The 24,710-nt window shown below is 38.8% G+C and overlaps 2 protein-coding genes across 2 annotated transcripts in view; both read left to right on the top strand.

Annotated features, from left to right (window-relative positions):
• galnt2 (UDP-N-acetyl-alpha-D-galactosamine:polypeptide N-acetylgalactosaminyltransferase 2) overlaps positions 1-5,015 on the top strand; it is a 74,144-nt gene extending 69,129 nt beyond the window's left edge. The window contains exon 16 of the mRNA XM_042497372.1: positions 447-5,015. Coding sequence (XP_042353306.1) covers positions 447-602 — 156 coding nt within the window. The 3' untranslated portion in view covers positions 603-5,015. The remainder of the gene's footprint in view (positions 1-446) is intronic.
• Positions 5,016-8,500: 3,485 nt separating this feature from the next.
• smyd2a (SET and MYND domain containing 2a) lies at positions 8,501-23,210 on the top strand. The gene is made up of 12 exons (XM_042497249.1): positions 8,501-8,769; positions 11,451-11,514; positions 12,702-12,812; positions 13,763-13,823; positions 15,645-15,772; positions 16,675-16,742; positions 17,623-17,725; positions 17,894-18,004; positions 19,384-19,504; positions 19,696-19,870; positions 20,438-20,546; positions 20,635-23,210. The coding sequence occupies exons 1-12, from the start codon at positions 8,597-8,599 to the stop codon at positions 20,716-20,718; spliced, it is 1,308 nt and encodes a 435-aa protein (XP_042353183.1). The 5' UTR covers positions 8,501-8,596; the 3' UTR covers positions 20,719-23,210.
• Positions 23,211-24,710: the final 1,500 nt, after the last annotated feature.

The following is a 24,710-nucleotide window of genomic DNA, read 5'->3' as shown; positions in this document are numbered from 1 at the left end:
ATTTGAGATACTAATGTATTATTTTGATATTAGTAAGTTCATTTTTTGAAAAAATGTTCTTGATTTGAGATACTGAGTCATTATTTTGAGAATTTTTCCTTATTTTTAGCCTTTAAAGTATTATTTATGAAACTTTCTCATAATGTTGATAATGCTTCTCATTATTTTGAGACACTAAATCAATACTTTTTGATGCACTTAGTTGGAAATGTTTTAATAGTAGTAGCCCCTTCTAAGTTAGTCATTATTTTCAGAGTTTTTCTAATTATTTTTAGAAAGTTTTTACTTATTTTGAGACACCAAGTTACTATTTTGAGAAATATTCTCATTATTTTGGGACACTAAGTCACTATTTTGAAAAATTTGAAGTTCAAGTTTATTTTTTTTAGAAAGGTTCTGAATTTCTATGCTCATTATGTTTTATGATGACGTTGCTCTCTCACCAGAAATGGGAGCAGATTGAGTCTAACTCAAAGCTTCGTCACGTGGGCAGTAACCTCTGTCTGGACAGCCGCAGTGCCAGGATGGGCGGACTCACTGTGGAGGTCTGCAGCCCGAGCCTCAACCAACAGTGGAAGTTCACCCTCAATTTACAATCATAGGGGGCGCTACAGACCCCGGGAAGAGCTGGATCGTGGATAGAGACACCAACAGACTCTGAGACACGGACAAAGAGACAGAAATAGACTCAAGGAGTAAGACAAACTTGATGGATAAATGGATCCCTCTCACTCCTCCTCCTCAGAGGTGCAGCCAGTCACGTCTATACACCTCTCCCCCACTCTCACTCCTCCCAAAAAACAAAGAGCCACGCCCACTGGGGGAGGGGCTTGTAGACCATGATGGAGTAAACAGGAAACTGACTGTATTTGGTGGACGAAAGTGACAGTGATGATCATGAAAAGCGATGAAGAGGCTTTCCATCCAAACTACATACCTCAGTGTTTTTTCATTGATGGTTCCTGAGGCAAAATTTGTTCTTTTACTTTCTTTAATGCTGGTGAGGTAGAACTCTTTTTACTTTGTAATTATATTATTTTCTTATTAATATTTTTTATTTCTTGCTGTTAACTCTCTTCCGAGCTTTCCACAGGAGCTTTTTTTGTTCTAGAAAGAATGGGACGTCGGTGGTGCTCCTCTCCTGTGCTCTCTTTCTCTTTGTTTCACCACACCGAGCTAGAGCCTGTGAGAGCAGATGGAGGCGTCAGGTTGTGGTTTGGGTGCAGAGTGATGTGAAGGGAGGAAATGGACTCGATTCCTTGAGCTTTTCCCCTCATTTACTCTCATTGGTTCACAGGATCAACAGAGCAAAGAGAGGCGAAGTGGAGAGAAGAACGCTAAGCTTTGATTTCTACACCGTTTTTCCTACAAATTTTGTCTTGGGGCAGTGGGTTTGGATAGGAGAAGAGCTTCTCTGCTTTGGATGGGGTCTGATGCCAGTTTGGTTCGGCCAGAAGTGCAGTTCCTGAAACCAGGAAGTGTCTTGAAGCCACCCCTCAGGATTTACTGTTTGTCGTCAAGCCGTAGCACTGGCTGCCACAGCATCTTCACTTCTACACCGTTATGTCTCTAAAGAAACAGAAAAAAAAATCTCTTAACAGTTTTTTTGTTTACTTTTGTCGAGAAAAGGAACCAAATTTCGAATGGATGTTTTTGAGTTTCAGGAATACCAGAGGAGCGATTAGAAGAGTTTTTCTTTACATACTCTTGCTGCTCTCTAACTGCTCCCAGCGGAGCAGCTCAGTTTATACATCTTCTTATCGTGCACAGATAATTTTCTTTGCCTGTGTCATATTGCCATTGTAGGAAGGTAACTGTCTTATAATAACACCCAAACTGGATTTAATGTTGCAGCTTTTTCTCTAGACATTACAGGTTGCAAAATGATAACGGTGACATTTATGACATCACCTCGACGACTGAACATGATTGAGATGTTTGTTTGTGTACTTTTAACACACACCTCCCTGCTCTCGCACAGCAGTAGAAGGAAACACCACATTTCAGGCTTGACATGAGAGGTCACTGTTTTGATTGACAGAGTGAAACCTTGCTTATTCCAGTCTGACAACAGATGTCATGCCGCCAAAAAAAAAAAAAAATCCTGACAAACTGTATAAAATGTGCATGCACATGTGTTCAGAAAACCTCCCAGCTGCATGTATCACCAACCAGCTCCCACAGTTACATTCGGTCAGTAGTGGTTTCCATCATCATGTTTTTTTTTCCCTTCATTGTGCCTGTTAGATGCGCCATCTGTTCAGAAGTTTGCAATAAACAAGGTTTTACCGTTTGTCCTCACTCTGTTTCTGCTGGAGGTGAGCAGATTTTTCTGATTGCACAAGCAGGATCGCTCCTTTTTTGCTGATACGAAGTACTAATGAGGACACTTTTTATTTATTTTGGCAAGCTACTTTATTCTATGGAACAAGATTTCAGTGTCACCTAACAGCATTGTGCCACTTAGTTGTTTTGTTACCTGGTAGTGTTACTGATGCCACTCACAGTACATATATCTGTTGGATTTACCTGATGCCTGTTGTGCATCTTTGCAGCACGAGTCTTTCCTGGGCTTCAGCGTGGGTTCATCTCCACTGCTCTGATCTTCTGTACTATTAGTCACTGATGACTAATGATGGTACAGTTTGGGGAAATTGGTTTTGATTAAATTTGGAGCGACTCATCCCTTGGCAGCTTCAAGGCAACCGCATTAAACATCCTTGAACAGATATACTGTAAAACAGAAATGGCCTATAAAAATCAAGTCCCGTTTCCTGGTTTATTTTAGAAAGATGTTGCAGCCTCAAGTGTTCTTTAATGTCAAATCTCCGCTCTGTTTTCTCAACATTTCTCTCCCTCTCTCTCATTACTTGTAAATGTTGATTTTTTTGTTTGTTTGTTTCACTGTGCTACCGGATCCGACAAAGACAGCCGCTCATATTTGCTGTGTTGTCTGATAATTTTCCATCCTCTGTTCCATCGCTTTGTTTTCTGCCATTTTTCCTCCTTGTTCCTGATGTTTGCCTTGTCTTATGCATTCACACAACTGTGAGCGGAGTTGAGAAGGTCAGCTGAAACTGCAGCTGTTTGAAAAGCCTATCCTTTGACTTGATAGGTCGCTGCATTTTGCTGCGATACACAGGACCGGCGGAAATGTGGAAAGACCCTAGGGTGAGCTTAGATGTGAAGAACGTTTTCTGTTGCCATGGTGACCAGGCTCGAGGGCCTGGATCAGATTTAAAGAAATACTCCACCCACAAAATCACCATTTATATATCAGTTAGTCATGCCGTGTTACCTTGAATTTAAAGATTTTGTTTCTCTCGCATGCCTTCACAGGTGGCAGCAAACATACTGATTTATTGCTCTATCTGGGACCAAATTTTACAACATCTAAACTATATCAGAACATCTGTTTACAAACTCTAACAAGCCTCATGCAGTAAAATCAAAGTCTCATTTATCCGGTCATATGCTCAGTACTTCCCAAAAACTTGCATTGTCATTAAAAAGTTACTGTTTAAAACTGAACTGAAACTTAATCTGCGATCTTGTCAAAGCCAGACTGCAGTACTGAGGGTTTTTTGTGTGTAAAAATGCGTGTGTTTGGAAGTATTAAACATTTGTCTGGATAAATGAGACCTGGATTATACAGCGCAAGTGGTGTAAAAGTTTGTCAATAGATGTTTTAATATAGTTTAGCTGTTGTAAAATGTGGCCCCAATCAATCAATGAATCATAGGTATAGATTTCGAGGGGTCTCAGGGGACACATAACCCTCAATATCTGGAACATGTGCATATTCCCCCCCTGCATTTTCCAAGGAGTCATGTGAGATAAGGTTACCAATTTAAGGTGACACAGCATGACTTACTAATTTTTTAAAAAATTGTCATTTTGTTGGTAAAGTATTCCTTCAAGGGTTCAGTTAGCTTTCATGTAAAGCAGGAGGTGAATTTACTGTTAAATACTGGAAACGTTTTTATTTTTTTTGCTATTTCCTTTGTAAACTGCAGAATGAAAATGAAACAGCTATGTCTTAATTTCTTTAGAATGTTGCAAATCAGTAATTGTAAAACTGTAAAGCTGATTGGAAATGAAGTTGTAATATTTCCCTGATTGTGGATCCAAACTATATCTGCAGTTGCATCAGAGGTTTTGTTGGGATACATCACGTGACACCATGACAGATCAAACAGCTGTTTGAGCCTGATGGGTCAAAACCTGATGACAATTCATAGTGTAAGCCTCTAGTTTGGTATCTCTTTGGATAATTTGGGTGCAGGTACTGTCATATTTATTTAATTATTCCTTTACATCTCCTTCGTGTGTGATAAGAGTGTGTCAGGTCTTGATCTGGTTATGGGATGGATACCCAAATGTCACCTGCTAATTTCTTCTTGTTGTTAAACTTTGTGGCAGTCCTCAATTATTAACATTTGTCATCTTATTTTGATGCATACATGTTGCTCACTGTTAGATGAGAGCCTTTAAACTCGGAGGTCTTCATCGTAATAGCATCTGGCCTCGTCCTTGTCAGAAAGGACAGCATGATGTTGTAGTGGTGTATAGCGCCCTCTGTTGTCACACTTCTTTTGGGCAATGAGTACAGAACCAAAACAGGAAAGAAAAAGGGACTCAGTGGACTAAATGTCTGATGCACAATGCACCAGCAGAGAGTTTCAGACATTTTCTGTGTCTTTTGTTCTTTCTGTTGTTTCTAAATTTCTGACTGAGATGTCCAGGCAGTACAAAGTGCAGAGGCATCAGACCCACAGTGCTGCACACACCTGAGTGACCACGGCAATGCTGTCTGCTACAAACGCTTCAGATCTGTCCTCTAAAGCCTTTTCTTTTTAAACCAGTCTTATTCTTGTAAAAATAAAAAGATTGCTATTTTATTTTATATTATTTTTATGTTATACGCAGAGGAAATGACTGTAATAATTAAGTTGTCCAGCGTCTCATTTTGATTGGATGATTAAATGTTTACATCTTTAGCACAACGTGCCAAAGTTTTCCTCCCTGTTTTCTCTGTATGAGGCAGAATGAAAAGTGGTGAAAGTCTTTGGAAATGCAGAATGAGTCGCAGAGAAATGGTTGCACATTTGCATATAGTACATTGCATTCTTGTTTCCAGTCTTAGTTAAACCTGCAGGGCACGCCTGGGGAGGACGTCTCTTAGCTGCTGATCTGGTGTCAGTCTTATATTAGACATGGGGTACAAATTTGGCAGATTTACTCATTTGATGAAGTTGTTAAATTGGTCTGTAAAATGTCTGTGTATGTAGTCTCCTATTTTATGTATGGAAGACTATTGTCAGTTTTGCAGCTGTCTTTATTAGCATTAAAAGGGGCGTATAAATTAACACCAGTAAGTGAAAAAGAGCATCTTCCCCCCCAGAGCCAGCAGGACTTTATTCATACTCACTGTGTATCGAAAAGAAACAATCAACAGCTTTATTTGATGGAGTTTAACATAAGAGGAGGTGCAACGGTCAAACTTTGTGTCCTCTCAGCTTTCTCCTCAAATGGAGCAGAGTTATGTCATGATTTGTCCGAACAAGAAGGATGTCTTCCCCCTTCAGCCCACCTTTAAATCCCCTCTTAGGATTAGCAGAAGACGAGACCTCTCTTATATGTGAAAAGCCCTGCTGAGACATCCAGCTCAGGACTGCTTAAGCTCCCCCATCTCTGCTGCGAGTGACAGTCACAGTGTGTGTGTGTGTGAGTCGGGCCGCCAGAGGGGCTTAATGTGCACATAAGACAAAAGCCTCATCAGCCAGTAATGACAGATAAAAAGGTGAAATGGTCATGAATGAACTATTAGGGTGATGGTGTGCTTTCTGAGAGGAGTGTGGCGTCATTGGACGACAGTGGTGGGTTATATGGCAAGAGGGGTCACACATGTAAAAGTGTATATTTTTGTATATACCTACATCAGTGTGTGTACAGTATGTACATATATACACAGTGTACTCTGCCGCGGTTCCTAGTTTTGTTGTCAGACTGTACAGCGCTTCTAACTGTCCCCTGTTTTATAGATACTGCAGAAATTCAACTTTGAATGAGGAGAAATGATTAACTTAAATAAATGCATTTATATATATAAACTAAACGGTGTCAAATATTTTGGTCCGCTTCAGTGGTCATTGGCGCGAGCAAAAGCATCACATGCAAACGCACCCAGAGTATAATGATATTTGATATTTATAATGATATTTCTGTCTGTATGTTGCAGTTTTTATAGTTATGCAGCTGTGATGCCAGACCGCAAAAAACACTACTGATGTTTTAGAGTACATGTAAAACACTACATTGTGTTTTACATGTAATCTGAAACTTTAGTGGTTTGAAGCATTTTATTGAGAGGAGTCAGTTTGCACAAATTGTTAGCAGATATACACAAACATATACATTACTGATAAATATACAAACGCAGCATGAATATAATTAATGCGTTTACATAACTAGTACAGACATCGCTCTTGTCCAGGATTTTTTTAAATAATAAAAAATAAGTAAATAAAAGAAGATAAAAGAAAAAAATGTTATTTGAAGAGGGAGCTCTTTTCATTCATCAGCCAAATGTTGTCACTCTGGTTTAAATCTTAAGAAGAATATAAATTGTGGCAGACATTATTCAGATTTAGATTCATCTAGATTCATACTTTATTGATTGGATTCATACTTTATTGGAGATGTTAAAGTTTCTCTTATATAGGCATAGAGAAATTATAAGAAAATAGAGTCAGAAATAAGAAATGTGCTAGAAAAAAAAGCATTAATCTACAATATATAATATAATGTATACATAGATATAGCACTATGAGAAAAGTTTTAGAAAAAAACATTTAAACAAGATTAAGAAAGATATGTTGTATAAGAAATATGACACTTTTACAAATATGTGCATAAAAAGTACATAAATGTACCTATTATGAGTGTGTGAAATATAAATGTAAGTGCAGGATAGGTAACAATTAAGTATTGTACAGCTGAAATATTATTGCACAATAGTGTAGAGGGCTTCAAGTCAGTTTTGCAGTTGCAACAACAAAGTAGAGGACATTTAATGAATTATTACCTGGCAATATTGTGGTCCTAATAAGCACATAATTTATTGTCCAAATGTCCTATAAAACATATCCAAGTGCCTGCTAAGCCTCAAATTCCCAAACAATGCAGATGGTTAGTGTTTCCTCTGGCAGAGGCAGGTTATTGGGGCAAAAGCAATAAGGTCAATGTAGTGACACATTTATAATGCAATGTGCATTATATGGACTAACACTTGAGGCAGCTGGGACAAAAATAATTTCGAAATTGTATTTTGTAACAACCGGAGAACACAGTCATGGTTCTGTCCTGAATCATTTTGTACTTGTACTTCCGAGATCAATTATATAATGATTTATATAATGATTTAGAATGATTAGCAGAGCAGACACATCAGGACAGAGTATGTTTGCCACAGAGTCCATCGGTCAGTGGTGAAGTAAGACTCAGATCTATTACTTCAGTAAAAGCGGCAATACAGCAGTGTGAAAATACTATGTAATAAATAAACTTGAGTAAAATAATCTTAAAGTGCCAAAAGTTAAAGTACTCATTCTATAGAATTCCCCATTTCAGAATAATATAATTGTATTATAATTAATGAATTAGTGTTTATATCTTTAAAGTTGCAGCCGGGTAATTTTAAATTACTTCATTCTTTCTGAGTGTTAGTAGCCTCTGTAAATTCAGTTAGTCTGATTTAACTTGATCATGACAAAGAGAATTTTGTCAATGATGAAGTTTGGTTATCTGCGAGTTCAGTTTTCTTACCATGTTGTTACAAATATGGCCGACAAGTATGCAGGTGGCAGAATACAGATCTATAGTGAGATGCACAAATAATTAGATTTAGAAAATTAGAAGTGTCTGGGGAAAAGGGGAAAAGTGAGGGGAAAATTATATTTATAATTACCATAGTTACATATTTGAAATTAGGTTACAGAATTATTATATTTTTATGCCCTATCCCCAGGTCATGTCCTTTTTTTTTTTTTTTTTTTTTTAATCTTTTTTAAATTTATTTTTATTTTCATTTATTTATTTTTTCTTTTCTTTTACTTATTCTCAGGTAATTTGTTTTACTTTTCACTAATTTCTTGCGAATTTTTGGGTCATTTCTTTGCTTAAATTCCATGTTTTTGAAGGAAAGGAAGCTCAAGTTTTAAAGGGTTAATTATGTGTTTTCTAATTCGTAACATCTTTACAAAATTAAGTAAATATAACTAAATAGATATAGAGTAAGCATAAATTAAGATTAATAATTCTATTTACTGCATTTTTTTTTTGAAAGCAATCAGTTTCCTAGATTTTTTTTAAAGTAAAATCAACTTCTTACATTTCACCGCGTACAACAACCTCGTCATACAGCCCGCCGTGTTGTCGCCTCTCCAGCAGGGGGCGATGAGAGCCGTACCGGACACTCACAGGGGACCGGGGAAGAAGACGGGGCTCAGGCAGCAGATCAGAGCTGTCAGCACACTCAGGTGGCGGTGGTGTTTGTCGGTGGTATCTGACGGAAGAACCGTGAACAGACCAAACCATGAAGAACGAAGGTATAGAGGGGACGGAGCGGTTCCTGAGCCCGGGCCAGGGCAGAGGCCTGCGGGCGGTGAGGCACTTCGCGGTGGGGGAGCTGGTGTTCGCGTGCCCTGCCTACTCGTACGTGTTGACAGTGAATGAGAGGGGAGCGCACTGTGAGCACTGCTTCACCAGGTAACATCTCACCTCTGAAAAAAAGCTCATAAAAGACTTCTGAGACATTAACCCCAGGCTGGTGTTTATTTTTTTAGCCCTTCATAGAACAGAAACAGAGTGAGCGATGTGTCCAGTTGAGCGCTGGCTAACCTGCTTACCTAGCTAGGTTAGCTCGTGAACCTCTGGACACCTACCGAGCTCGTGCAGACTTAAATGGGTCAGTGCGGTGTGGCAGCTCACCTGACTGACACTGCAGCATTTGTTTGTAGCACTGCAGAGTGCAGGAGACACTGAAATAGATGCCATTATTCACCTGCAACATCCTCAGTGGTAGTTTTAAAGCCAACATGTAAAATATTTACTGTAGTCTTAATGAGTCCCGTGAAACCTGGATCAACATCAGTTTTCATGTGTTGCGTTCAAACACCTTTCGCCATCTGTTCAATACTTTGAAACACGAGCAAACTGTTTTGATTTCTTTGAATACACATGGGGGGGGGGGGGGGAGGGGGGTAATGACCAACTTGGCATGTCCCACAAAATTCAAGAAAATAGATAAAGGTGACAAGAATATTACACCAAAAGCAGTTTTTCATTTTCTTCTTTGTTACTTTTCTTTCTTTTTTCTTTTTTCTTTTTTCTTTTTTTGCTTATTTCCAGGTAATTTTCTTGTAACTTTTTACAAATTTGCCTTCTTTACATCTTTTTTTGGAAGAAATTGAACCAGTTTGCTCAGGTTTCAAAGGGTTAATATGCCAGCACATAGTCTTAAATTGGCTACCAGAGGTAGTATGATCACTTAAAGGAGCACTTCATTGATTTTCAGCCTTTTTTCTCATTTCATTGTGTGACATTTCTGCCTGCACCATTACAAATGAGGGTGCTCTGCTCCTCAAACAGCAGCCTCTGTTTATCCCTACGTATCCCAAACATGCTTTTATGTACCTAAAAGCCAAGCAGTTTAAAAAAAACCTTCACTTTGTGATATTAAAGTGTGGTGTTTTTTTGTTATTTTTAGGTTTGGTGAGCATGAATTTAAGTCATGTGTTGATAGTTTGCACAGCATAGTGTGAGGATATTTTTATCGACACGTTGATGCCAAGTATCTTTTTTTTATTTCAAATTTATTGTATAACTTAATAATGTGGCAAATACAAATTAAACTTTTGTTAGCCCACTAGAACAATATAATCAATTGCTTTTTCAGTTCACTAGCTATATTTTGCTGTAAAAAAAATGATTGAAGTGCAAAATGTTATCTTATTAAATAAAACAAATGTTGACCACTTCTTCATTTATAGTTGTATATAAGGGTCATAGATTGCAATATATGTTATCACAGTACTCAGCATATCACGAAAATCGCAATGAAGTACCAGTGTATTGTATAAATATCATATCTTTGGGCCTTTGGTGATTCCCACCCCATTGTAGTTTCCTGCTCCAGTAATAGTGTAGGATGTGGAGTGGTTAGAAATTGCAGCCTACACCATTCATAGAGTATTCACATGTGTAGGTGTGTGTAGGCAAACTGTGTCAAAAACATGAAGAAAGATTAAACTGCACATTCAAGGTTCAGCCCTCTTAACTGCTTGTCCTGTTGAGACCTGATGACACTCTTAGTAGACTTTGTAGAGTTAAATGAACATTCACACTCTCAGTCACTCATGTGTCCCACTCAAGCTGCCATCGAGGTTTGTAGAGCAGTAAAAGGTTAGGGTGCTAAATTTAGTTGTCCATGTGTCCCAAGAGAGGAGGAGCCAAGCAATGAATGAGAAGGCCAGGGGTGCATGTGTGCACTGGGGGGTGGAGGTGTGTGTAAATTTGCACATATAGTCAGAGATGCTTTATGACGCTTTATCTTTAATTACTTGTGTAAAAATAGACTGGAAATGTCTGTTGAAATGTCTGTGAGTTACATTAAAAAGTCTAATTGTACTGTTAATGGAGCGCCTATAAATAATTAAGTTTTTGTAACTGATTCTGTTGGTGGAGCCAACAGTTTATGTGTTGTGCATCTGTGCATCTCACCTTTTGTAATAGGACTAAAACAAACATGCAGGACTGTCTCATTCACCATCAGTTAAAAGGTTTACTATTAAAGGATTTTCCTTAAAAAAACAATGTATAGACATATTCAGAAGTAATCGCTCTCAGTCATCACTTATGACCCATTACACGTGTGTGGCGATGTATTTAAATGCAGAGACTCTTCCCTCTGCCTGTATTTTTGCGTTTTCTTCTTAATTTGCTGTGCTTGGGATGTTTCTGGGGACAGCTTGCAGGGGAGGTCAAAACTTAATTAAAAAAAAGTAGTGACCAGGTGCCAACCTGTAAGCCTGTAAGCAGCACGCATCCAAGAGAAAGCTACAAAAATCATGGACACAGTGCCAAAAACACACAAATGTAGTGAGGTAGAACATCAAGCGGCCAAAAAAATGAGAGTGAATCTGTGGTTGGCTTTTGCCGTCGCCGAAGAGTGTGTTTACAAGCAATACCCAATAATCCCGGCATTGTATACCTTTAACAGCGAACGTATCAAGTCTCATGGGGTAAGATCTATGTCAGTATAAAGGTTTAATTTAACCCCACATGCACCAACTGTAATTTGTGTCATTAAAAGATGTCCCGCAGATGAAGGTGCACAGTTATTTCACAGCTTTTGTGGAGTAACACTTTGTGTTTTTATGTCATTACAGGAGAGAAGACCTTTTTAAGTGTGGCAAATGTAAGCAGGCGTACTACTGCAACATTGACTGTCAGGTAAGAATGTCTCTTTTTCCTTTTGCATCTTTGTGGAAGGTGCTAATCAGCTATTCTGCTAAAATGTATGTGCATAGTGTGCGTTCAGCAGCTTTATACATCCCAAAAAAATGAAAATGGTAAATCAGCTAAGTCTGAAAATACTGTAACAAGCCAAATGTTGAGTCGAGTCTTCTGTGTGAAAGTCCTGTACTTCCACCAGATCTTAATAAATCTTTGGACTGTGTTGCTCTTTGTACTGTGTCACTTGACTTTCTGGCAGTACAATTGTGAGTTTTTTCTCATAAATTACCACTTTAATCTCAGAGAATACACAAGGTTGGCTAGTACTAGCTCTAACCGAGTCCTCTTTGCCCTAACCCTAAACACTTCTGACTTCGAAGCGTTAACGTGATAAGTACGAGCCGATAACAGCACGCAGTGAGATCAATAAAAACGTGTCGTATGGATGGGTGTAAATAGCCGAATAACTGCCATGTGACTATTCTCATCCAGGTGCAAATAGATATTTTTAAATTAAGAAAAGTGGTCCTACAAATATCTCTTAATTTGTTTTGGTTTTATTTCTGCTGTTAGTTGCCAAATAGAAGGATGAAGAGAAACAAGAAAAAGGCAGAGACAAAGTCATTTCTTTGTTGCTGACAGAAATTTAATAATTTCTTGTATAGATGTACACAATGGACTCAAAGTCACACACGTGGTACCAAAGAATGAACATTCAGCATCACTGGTACCAACGTAGAGTCAATCAAAAGAAAAACTTATTTCTCACTTTGGACCTTGGACCACACATTGAGAACCGCTCCAGCAGAGCTCCATGCAGACAGCAAGAGACAGCGAGAGCTCATGGTCACGCTGCTGTTGCTATGACGATTCGGTCTGTCCTCCCTCTGCCTCTGTCTACTTTTAGTTTCATGGCACAAAACACACTGAGGAGTTTTCTTTTGTGTAAGAGAGAGAGAAACAGAGCGACACACTGGGCTACAACTGCCTCGACTAATAAGTTATGGATGATTTGTTTTATGGCAATAAAATCATCCATTGTGTTAATTTAATTCTCTCTTTTCTCACACATAATTGCTTTTTGTTTCTCATGTTTTTCATCTGTTGAATGGGATTACTTTTTGTAATAATGGAACGTTACTAACTGTTATTTCTGTCTTCTTCTTCTGTGTGTGTTTGTGCAGAGAGGCGATTGGCCGATGCATAAGCCAGAGTGTGTAGCTATGTGCGCCTATGGGGAAAACTGGTGTCCATCAGAGACTGTCAGGCTGGTGGCTCGAATCATTATGAAGCAGGTAAAGTAATAAGAAAGAGGGGAAGACGTGTTTTAAAATTCAGAGAGTATTTTTTATTATTGGTAGCAACATTGATACAGGGGCGTTTAACAGGAACCACAAGCAAAAAAGCAAGTTAATAATCAGTGCTGTGAAGACATGAGATGCATAGAAATGTAAGAAAGCACATCTTGAGCTGTTAATCTTTGGGTAGTAATGCTTACAGCACTGAAAACAAAAGCAGAACAAAGGTGAGAGCAAGAACTGTAAATGTGTGTTAAAAGTGTGTAAAGCTATCTACAATCTAAGATCTTATATGAAATAAATAGAACTACAACTATCCACGACCACAACATATATCTTTTTCACAGTGGACATCTTTAGGGGCTGTTTCCCTCTCTCTCTCTCTCTCTCTTAGGTTATTTGTGGGACATTTCTGGCCAAGTTGCCAACTTTTTCATTTTATCTAAAGAAATGTAAATCTGCTCAGGTTACAAAGGTATAGAAATATTTATGTCATTCCAGGTTTCAGAGGGTTAAAACAAACTTTAAAGAAGATTAAAAGTAGCAGTGGGGTGACTTCCCTAATCTCAGCTTCATTTGTATACTTTTGCATGAGTTGTTTCATAGGAGCATCACGGCTGTCATGTGTGTTCAAGTATTGCAGTTCAGAAAGGTGACATCAGCTTTGTTCACTGTTAACATATTTGAGTTACACTACTCTTAAAATGTGGACATAGCCTTGTTGGGTTGTTATTTTACCTCTGTGTTTAAACTTTAGTGTTGCTGCCATCGAACACCACAGTTCCTGAGGCCATTTGTGCTCAGCAGCTGCTGTGTTGTTATTGTGTCTTAATTGGCCCATAAAGTCTTTAGCAAAACCATTTGCTATGATAAAGCAAACATGGAGAAAGGAAAATAAGGTTATTTTGTATTTTTACGATTATGCTTTCTTTTGACTCATGTTGCAGAGAGTCACAACAGAGCGCACTCCTTCAGAAAGGCTGCTGCTGCTCAGAGAGTTTGAATCCCGTAAGTAGATGTCTCTGTGTGTGTCTCTGTGTGTGTCTCTGTGTGTGTCTCTGTATGCATTGTGTGTGTGTAAATCCATGAGCGTGTGTGTTTAGTTACATTTCGGTTCACTTTTAGTTACATGGTGTGTGATTTTTCTGTGTCTCTACAGTTGTAGCTGTGTATCTATTAATAGCCTCTGCTTTAGCCTCCAGTCCTGGTTCTGTCTCCTTTTATTCACTGAAAATCTGCAGAGCTCTGGGAGTTAAATCCCAGGATTCTGGGTGCTGTAATTTCATGTTCTCTACCCTCCTTTAAAAAACCATTGCCACTGTGCCCCTGGGCAAGGCACTAAACCTTCTTCTCTGATACAGTGTAGTTGTATTGAGAAGCTTTAACATGTTAACATATGTACTCTAAATACTTTATGTCAGTAGTCTTGTAAGTGCAAGAGAGGAAATTAAGATTCACGGCATCATCATACACGAAGTTGATAAAAGTATTTGTCCAACACACAAAACACGACTGTTTCAAGTGCCCACAAACTGTTTTCTCTGCTCCATTTGGTATTATCATTTAGTCTGCAGTGTTGTCGCGGGCTCAGATGTGTCATCAGAGGATTGTCACAGAATTAACCTTCACACCTGTCTGTCATGCACACAAAGCAAATCATTGGCCAGCTGCTGCCGGCTACCACCAGACTGTGTGTGTGTGTGTGTGTGTGTGTGTGTGTGTGTGTGTGTGTGTGTGTGTGTGTGTGTGTGTGTGTGTGTGTGTGTGTGTGTGTGTGTGTGTGTGTGTGTGCGTGTGTGCGTGTGCGTGTGTGTGTGAGACTGACAATGACACATGGCTTAAAGCAGTCGGACATTCTATACCCACCAAGGCACAGTGGTTCCTCTATGGAGCAATAACCACATAATATTAAACTTTTTTTTTTTAGTCTCTTGTCTTAATCAAATACCCGTGTGTCACTGTTGGAAGCACTGTCTCCAAAACACAATACACATTTTTCTCTTATCTGTAGTACTATTTAGCAGTCTAGATTGTTTTGGTATGAGTTGCAGAGTGTTGGAGATATCGGCTGTAGAGATGTCTTCTTTCTCTCCAACATAATTAAACTAGATGACACTCGGCTTGTGGTGCTCAAAGTGCCAAAAAAATTAATTTGTTGAACTCAGCAGTGATGTCTCTATACAGAAACATGACCCAGTTATTGAAGATAATCCACAGACCTTGTTGTGAGCAGTTTCATGTAAGAAATAGTTTCTTTCTTACCAACTAAACCTGCCAACTGTATCACTGTGCAGAGGGAAGCATGCATCTACTGCTGGTTCACTGAGCTAGCTAATGTTACAGCTCAGATGAGGAGGACACCATTAATGTTTACATCTTGTGCTCTCAGGAGAATGACCCCCCATGAGTAGATGCACACTTCCTACTGCCACTGGTGGGTGTGGTTTGGTCCAAAGTAGGTAGTTCCTACATTAATCTGTTCTCAACAAAGTCTCTGGATTATTTTAAGTAACTGCGCCATGATTTTTGGAAAGAGACTTTGCTGTTGAGTTTTTCAAATGTATTTATTTGGTGTTTTGAGCTTATATGCAAGAAAAGGCAGACATCTTTGCGGCTGATATCGCCAACACTCCACAACTCACACCAAAACTATGTAGATTTATTGAAAGCACTACAGGTGAGAGGAAAAACATATACATATTTAATTTGGGGTTGAACCATCGCTTTTAAGTATACTTAAAGTTTTAGATCCAGCTAATGATCCAATAAGGCAGCTGTCTCTCTTTATTTTCTTATTCTTCTCTGTCCGTCTTTCATTACCTTTTACAGATTTAGATAAGATGGACAGCGAGAAGGATGAAATGAACCAGGCAGACATAGCAGCGCTGCACCACTTCTACTCCAGACACATCAGTGACCTTCCTGACAAACAGGCCCTCACTGAGCTATTTGCACAGGTAAAACTGGAAAACACCACAACACTACAAAACTAAATCATTTAAAAAGGAGAAGGTCGAAAAAAGTTGAATGTAAGCAGAAATGTCTGTAAAGAGCTGAACATTTTGATATTTTATGCAGAAGTAGTTAGCGACCAAAAAACATTTGGAAGACTAATTGGCTTTTACACAGTTAATATTAGTTGAAGTATACAGTATAAATGCATTATTATATTAAACGTCAGTGTGTCTTTACTGTCGGGTGTTGGGCGTTGCCATTTGATAAACCCAGAAAAGAACACGGATGGAGTCGACCTTTGAACAAGCTTTCAGTTCCTTGAAGGATCCAGGATTTGGGTTGGGTGTGTTTCGTTACTGACGTGTGATTGGTTAGGAGAGCATCAGAGGTTTTTGCTGACCCATGGACAGGTGTTGACCTCTCTTGGTCTGTGGATGAACTTGCTGGATTCCAACATACACATAAGATGTAGACACACAGTGTGCAAATACAGTGCGTTTAAATACTCACACATGCTTAATGCTTGTGTTCACACATCATTTTATCTCCCTCCTCTTAAATCAGCCTTCACTTTAGAAAATACACGCAGAAGCACATGTTGAGGTGATGCCAGGAGATGGATCCTATCAGTTTAACTCTACAGCGGTTGGATCTTTAATTTGATCGGTCCGTCAGTGCTGCTTCTGTCCAAGCTGCACCAACAGCCTCTTTGGCTTCATATATCACAGTTACATTTCATCCCTACTACCGGATATCCCTTCCTCAGCGGGGGGGGGGGTTACAGCACATGTGAGTAGAGGCTGATGTAAGTTGTATCATCATATTACTCACCCTGCTGTTTTCTGTCTCCACCTGCTTGTTTGTGTCTTCCCGTCTGTCTCTCCTCCTCTCTCTGTGTCTTCAGGTTAACTGTAATGGTTTCACCATAGAGGATGAGGAGCTCTCCCATCTGGGATCAGCTGTTTTTCCTGAGTAAGTAGTCCACATCAACACGTCATCATTGTTCAACAGCCCGTCTATTTATCAGCGTATTTCACTCTACTGATGAAGAACGAAAGGACGGTACATGCCATCATGTTACAGATATAGTGAGGTCATCATTTCTTGCAGTTCCTCCCTTTCCCCTCTTTCTGGCTCCTTGGATGTGGACTCAGTACCCTCCCTTTACTGCTCTCATTGTTTTTCAGTTTCAGTCTCTGTAAAGCTAAGCAGCTTCTGATTGACCTAATTGTTTTAGTTTTTCTCACTTTTTTATGCCTCTGTACCATCAACAGCCATGGCAGGAGGCATTATAGTTTGGGGTTGTCTGTCCCATGCTTGTGAATGCATGCATATCTTTTATTAAATACAGTCACAGTCTTCACTGCATATATATATTATATGAGTCTGAACAGACATGGTTGTAAACTGCAACTGGTTGGTGGAGGCATACAACAGAGAAGTTATCATTTCAGTTTACATTCAGTGTAGGACATACATAATCCATCATGTAAGCAAGCAAGCAAGCAAAAGTTTATTTGTATAGCACATTTCATTCCACAGTGTGGAGCAAAGCCGCCAACTGACGATTAAAGCAAATCAAATCCATTAAAAATAAAAACAAAAACATATAAAATAATGATTAAGATGAAGAATAAACCAGATAGGAAGATATGTGAATCAGAACTAATGGAAAAAAATGTTAAAATTCAATAAAATGATAATACGAAAAGTAGACCTTTAAAAGAGGATAATAGATATGAATTAATTAATGTAATCCCAACATCATAAAGCTGTTTAATGTAATGCTTTTATTTCAATTCTCTGATTTCACAGTCATTTTTTTCACTGTCTTTGCTTCTTCTCCTTCTAGTGTAGCACTGATGAATCACAGCTGTAGTCCTAATGTCATAGTGACCTATAAAGGCACAGTGGCCGAGGTCAGAGCTGTTCAAGAGATAAACCCTGGAGACGAGGTGAGTGAAAATTGGACTCATATAGCAACAAAGACGCTTCTCTCCGATAACCATTTTTGAGACCATATGTAATCATGAAGAAATACAGAAGCTTATTACAGTCTTCATATTGGTAGATGCATGATTTTCTTCTCATCGCTCTTTATCTATCACTTTTTCTCTCCGTAGATCTTTAACAGCTACATAGACCTGCTCTATCCAACAGAGGACAGGAGAGAGAGGTTGTTAGATTCCTACTTCTTCACATGCCAGTGCACTGAGTGCACCACCAAGTCTAAGGTACTGTTCCCTCATTATGTCCCTTTAATCTGTACAAAAGCCCCTCTGCATGCTCCCGGATGAGTGGTGTGAATGTCGGGGAGTGCACGGACACACCAGCTTCAGAATAGTGACAGGCAGTTAGGTTAAGCTCTGTAGTTACTATTGATGTTTTCGAACTTCTCCCTCCTGATTTGTGTGCTTGAGTGAATAAGGTGAAAATCTGTTTGTACCTCAACTGCAAAGCAAGTTTATATTCTATCAAGATGCATACCTTTGTGTGTTTTCCAGTTTATGTTTGTAAAATTTTTGCTTTGCCATGAGATAAGCCAAACTAGATTTCATTCACTATCTAGTCTATGTTAATAACTTTGATTCTTTGAATACGTAGTCATTTTTTAAAAATAAACGGGAATCTGTTTCAGCAAAGTTGTTTGTAAGAATTTAAGATTTTGTAAGTTTATATATATGAAATAATTTTGTTTAAATATACTTCTACTACAATTACTGCTACTACTATTAGTACTAGATTAGTTCTACAAACACTAATTCTACTCCTGTTACTGCGATTACTACTACTACTACGACTACTACGACCACTGTTACTACTATTATTACTGCTAATACTAGTTGTTATGTACTGGAACAATTACTACTATTAATACACCTACTTCTACTACTACTATTGCAATCACTACTGCTACTGCTATAACTGCTTCTTATACTAATACTACTCCTTGTGGTGATAGATGTACTGCTATTTCCTTTACTTACATGACAACTATTATTAATACTAGTAGTACTTCTCCTGTCCTTTTTTTGTCAACTGCAACTTCTGCATACTTTCAGCTACAGAAATCATTCAAATGTCGAAATGTTACACTCTCGAAGGACATTTATGCCTCTCAGTTTTTATACATTTTATGCCTCATTTTAAACATTCAGTTTACGTCAACTTCTTCCTTTAACACTCTTCCAGTTCAACTCACAGCTTCTTCATTTTAAAGCAGTTCATCTTTCATTTATGCCTGTTTTTTTAGATATTTCTGGCTATTTGTAATATATTTCTGCATTTTCAGCTATATATTTCTACATTTTGAGCCATGGTTATAAACTGATTTCAGCTTTAAGCATCCACAGGCATGCTCCGCAGGAAATGCATTTTCTATTTCAATATATAGAGCGCAGGTAACCTTTCAAAATTGTTGATGCGAGGAATTAATTAGAAACTGTCTCACATGCATCTGTCTCTGCTGTCTGTTGGAGGAATACTGCAGGTTCTTGTCTCATTCATGTCCTCACTGTGCCAACAAATGTTGAACTGTTGAAACCAATGTTTCACTGAATTTGTGGTGTGTTGCTGTGTGTTTCCTGTTTCATACCAATGCACCTCTTTCTAGGACAAAGCGAAAATGGAGATCAGAAAGCTGAGTTCTCCACCGGAGCCAGAGGAAATCCGATCCATGGTCCGTTACGCCAAGAATGTCATTGAGGAGTTCAGGAGAGCCAAACACTACAAGAATATCCTTTTCCTCTGTTTATAGCTGTATTTCTTTTCCTACCACATTTCTTTTTCACTCTCTTAGGTACAAAGTATTTCCTTCTCAGTCTGTCAGTATTTGTTCTGTCTTTATCAAGGACAGCCTTTTACTTTCCATCCTCTTAATCTTTCTCCACCTTGTTTGTGTCATTACTCCTTGACTCTCTGGCACCTCCCAGTGAGCTGCTGGAGATGTGTGAGCTCAGCCAGGAGAAGATGGGAGCTATATTTGCAGACACCAACGTGTACATGCTGCACATGATGTATCAGGCCATGGGTGTCTGTCTCTACATGCAGGACTGGGACGGAGCCATGAGCTATGGAGAGAAGATCATTCAACCATACAGGTAAATTGATCAGTGAGGGATCTGCAGGGGGGCAGTAATGCAGTTACAATAGAGCCATTGTGAGAGAAGTCTATCAGCAGCACTTCTGTCAGACAATCAGAGGCCGGAGGCAGATTATAAAGCTCTGTAGAAAAAGTCAACAGTTTTGTAATGAGATTTTCTCCAGACCAGAGTTTGTCAAGACAAAGTTCTTGTACAAATGAGGATTTTAATTTCCTATCTTTGTTTTTTAATCATTTGCTTTAACTGTAATTTGCAGCTCAAAATAATATCATTAATTGATTTATGCCTCCTTGTCCTATGAAATGTTCTTGGTCACACCTGTAATACATAGACAACATAATACATTATGTTCCTTTAGTTCACTCACAGTGAACATATGTTTCCTCTGTGGTACAATCAGCATATTGTGTATTTGTATTCCTATTTTGTTGTACTCTCCCAGCTTGATATGTTTTAGCTTTTGTAGCATTACAACAAAACCCACTGTAACATTAATTATAGACGAGATCTTGTTTCCTCTCATATTCACTGCTTAGCTTAATGTAGAAATTACATTCTCCACAGTGTTCACTACCCAGCCTACTCTCTGAACGTGGCGTCTATGTATCTGAAACTGGGACGTCTTTATTTGGGGCTGGAGAAGAAGAAACAAGGAGTCAGAGCTCTAAAGAAGGTAAGTTCACATATTTATGCATGGAAAAGTATACGCATGTGTTGTCCTAAGATGATTTTAAAATCCATACTTTCTTCCCTGTCTACAGGCGGTTGCCATCATGGAGGTGGCTCATGGGAAGGATCACCATTATGTAGCGGAGGTCAAACGAGAAATCGAGGAGCAGAAGTAAACACGGTTCAGCAGGAGGAGATAAAAGAGAGAGGCACTGGATTGAGAGACCTCTCTTAAAGCGACAACAACAAATACTCATCACAACTGCATGCCGTGCATCTTATACCTCTCTGTTTTTTGTCGCCCACTCACTTGTTTTTCATGCCTCTTTGTAGGCAGGGTTTCTTTTTTATCGGCAACATATTTTGGCTGAAGATGACCACGTTTTGTACCTGCAGCTCCCAACTTCCCGTCAGACCTGGAGTTAAAAGCAAGCAAATTAGGGTTAAAATATTTTGAATGAAAAATTTGACTCAAATACTTTTTTGTGGTGAAGCTCTTTGTGGTGAAACCATTTAGCACCCATACTGTGACTCAAAAAAGGATCACAACAGTGTAAAATAGGAAAAACCTTAAGACTGCCACCATGGCTGAGCTCAGTTTTTTTTAAATGAAATGTGTATTTCTCTCCTTGTGGGTCTGACATCTTTCAATATGTTTTAAAGAACCATCAGCAGACCACCATCATTTATATCATTGGCAGCAGTTTTCGCTTCACAGTTGTGCTTCAGAAGAGTTGTTAAATTATTTGGACTTCTGTACAAACTGGTGAGTAGCTGTTATGAAGGGCATTACTACTTATTCCCAGCCAATGCATTATAATTCAGTCAAACAGAGTTTTGGGCTTCATTGTTTCTTGTTCAAACTGTGAAAAAAATGATGACTGACCATGCATCAGGTACTCTGTAGCAAAGGAGAGGAGATGCAAAGAACTATTCCTGAATGAATAACCAGTGGTTTTGCTTGTCTTACGGTACATTTTGCTTGTTTTAAAAGAACCAGAAAAAGTGTTGCATGTTTTATCGTATAATTTGTGTGTTTTTCTTTTCTTTTCCATATGAGGCTTGTTGACCAAAGGGGCCACAGGTTTAATTAACAAGGAACCAGCTACAATTCTCTATTCACAGTGTATCCTTAAAGAGGGGTGCTGATCTGAGGCCAGGTTGCCTCTTAAGTCACAGTAGTACTTTGACCTGACCAATGATCCTTGATCAGAGCCCCTTTGCTCTCAGGAAAAAAGGCGCAACTCTGTAGCTTTTGTTGCCTTTTGTCAAGAGATGCATTATTCTACCTTACTTTTTTGAAGTGTTTTCTCAGAAGCATTGTGAATTTAGATTTTCATTACCTGGGGAATGAAATCATTTTAGCATCAGTGGGCAGAATATTAGCATGCAGTTTAACTTGATGCAATATATATATTTTACATGCAGGTGATAATGAGATGGGGGTATCATCCTTACAATACATCTTTAATTTTATAATCACCGAGAAAGATTGAAGTATTTCTTTAAAAGAGAAATGCATCTCCCTTTAATGCCTGCTTTGGTGCAATTTCGCACTCTTGTAAGCTCAAGAAACTGAGATGATTTAAACCACAATACAAAACAAACTGTACCAACATGGCAACTTTTAGTGTTACCTTCAGCAGGAATGGGTTAACGAAACTCATAAAATCTGTGTCATATAATTGTGTTGATAAGTTTTGACGGAAATGCTGAAGTGGTGCCTGTGTGTAATAGACCCTGAAATCATGAGGAGGAGAAGCAGTTACAGGTACAAAAACTGTGCTCTCTCTGCTGTAGATTTGAATATATTACTATACGGAAATCAGAGACTAAGTATGCAGTATGTGCAGGAGGCTTTAAAAAGTTGAGGTGATGCCATGAGCATCACCTGGGCCTTATTGAAGGGTTCTTATTGCACTCAGATTTTGTACATTTTTTGTGACAAAATGATGTCAAAATGGCAAACGTGTAAGCACATGTTCAATTTTATCATTTTCTTATAGGACAGTTGGCCTGCCTGCAGTCTTCACTCCATGCACTGCGAGAGGAGCTACAGTCACAGATTTAATTTCTTTATTCTTTTTAATGCCTGTAGCTTCTCCTACTGGTTTACTATGGATGCATATTTATGCACCACATGACTGCAGGTTACTATTAGTTGCATGTGGTCATATTTGTAGCAACTCGTGCATCGGTGATTCTTTTTGTCACCTGCAAAGATGCATCTAGAAGGTGCCTGCCTTACAGTTTTGCATAGGTAATCCAAAAGCACCATTTTTACAACTCTGATCCACATGTTTTTGTTTCTTTTGTTTTTTTTTACTAAATGAAAGAGTGTTTGTAAGCTGGTTTGTGAAAGCCATCCAAACCCTCTGTTTTCCAGATTTGAGGACTTCTTTTTATTTCTTTCCAGACTCTCAGAACATGCAAATTATTTTGTTTTCTCTGATGTTATGAAAGAAAACCTGTGACACAAGCTTTAAAACAGTAAAAATCCATACTCATGCTGCACGTATATGAAAGGCCGCCAGATGATGTTTTCTGCTGTTTCTGTGTTGAGCTGTTACTTTATCAGGCATGAATGTGATTCTACTGGAATGCATAACAAAAACTGAGCCTCTGATTCTTTCTGCACCATGTCAGTGGAACTCAATAAATAGCAGTATGACACTTGCTTTGATAAATATACTCATTTTATTTATTTCTGAGAACAGACTGGCAGCGTTAGGTGGATACAACAAGCCTCATGTCCGCCAGATGTCATGGTAAATATTTGACCTCTAAATTCCTTTTTTAGTCCCCAGCACTATTTCTGTGCTAAATCAGAGTAATCTGATTGTTGTTTGTAGTATGCTTTTTTGAGAGTCAAACCTTGTAAAATGTTACTCAAGTTCTAAACCTGGAAACAGCAGCTACAGAGGTGACACAGTCAATTTTACCAACCCCTCTATGAACAATTGATTAAATCATAAAGCATCAATGAGGCAGTTTAACTCCAGGGAACTATTACAGTACTTCTAGACTGTAAGTGCTTTGTCATTATAGAAGACAGACCATCTTGTGAGTTAATTAGAAGAACAATAATTTTCCTTAATAAGCTGTGCAAATCTTGTATATCTTGTGTGTAGTTGGTAGTAGTGTGGTAGTTGTGTGGGTTTTGAACTGAATGCAGTAAACTGCGAGAGGATCCCCAACAACGACATATGCCGAGCAACCAGTCAGACCAGAGCGGAGAAAGGAAACTGAAAGTACCGAGCGAAGAGAGGGAGGAGAGCTGGCATCGGGGCGAGGCTGACCCAAGCCTTCTTCTGACTGATGTCTGGTTGCAGGAGAATAAAGTGGATGAGATGCAATTGAGGCTCACTTAGCAATGGGAAATCAGAAACTGCGCCGCGCACATATTCACAGAGACATAGTTAACCCCTAACATCCCATATCAAGCTGTTAGGCTGGATGGGCGGACCCTGTACAGAGCCGACAGGACACAAGACTCAGATGCACATTCAAAAAATGCACTGCAGGAATTGCATGATGCCATCAGGAGCAACATGCCCAAACAACCAGATGGGATTTTAATGGCTGCTGGCAATTTTAATCAACTCATCCTTCAACTCCAAAGTTGTACCAGGATCAAGGACAAAATTTAAGTTCATTTTTTAAAACTTTGTTTAAACATGATTAATAAATCTACCTTCTTAACTATTTTAGTTACAATATGAAATGCAGTGTAATACATTTTTTGTGAGCTTTTCATCCCAGCATAAAGTTGGCACTCTTACCTCATCCTTTAGTGCAGGGAGGCAATGAGTAGGAGAATGGATTTTTAAATGATGTCCACCTGCGGAGGACATCTTATTTGCCTGTTTATTGTAAGTACTTAAAAAGTCCCAGCACATGGAGGCGCTGCGAAACAGACAGCGGTACACCGATAACGTGCGTTGTATGATTTTTTTTAACATTGTATTTTACTCTATGTTCATATATATTTTATACATGTCTTGTAGACACCAGTACGGTGGGTGGCGGTATGCACTCAAAAGCTGGTATTGAATGCTGCCAAAAAAACAGGCATTGAAGAAGAAGTTATACGACTGCTCACAATACATCCATGCTGACGTCACTTGAACTAACCAATGGACGTGTAGCTGAGTGACTCGCGTGCAGT

Source organism: Plectropomus leopardus, chromosome 1 (genome assembly GCF_008729295.1).
Source record: "Plectropomus leopardus isolate mb chromosome 1, YSFRI_Pleo_2.0, whole genome shotgun sequence".
NCBI lineage: Eukaryota > Metazoa > Chordata > Actinopteri > Perciformes > Serranidae > Plectropomus > Plectropomus leopardus.
The sequence above is the reverse complement of the archived record's forward strand: the minus strand, read 5'-3'. Positions and strand labels throughout refer to the sequence as shown.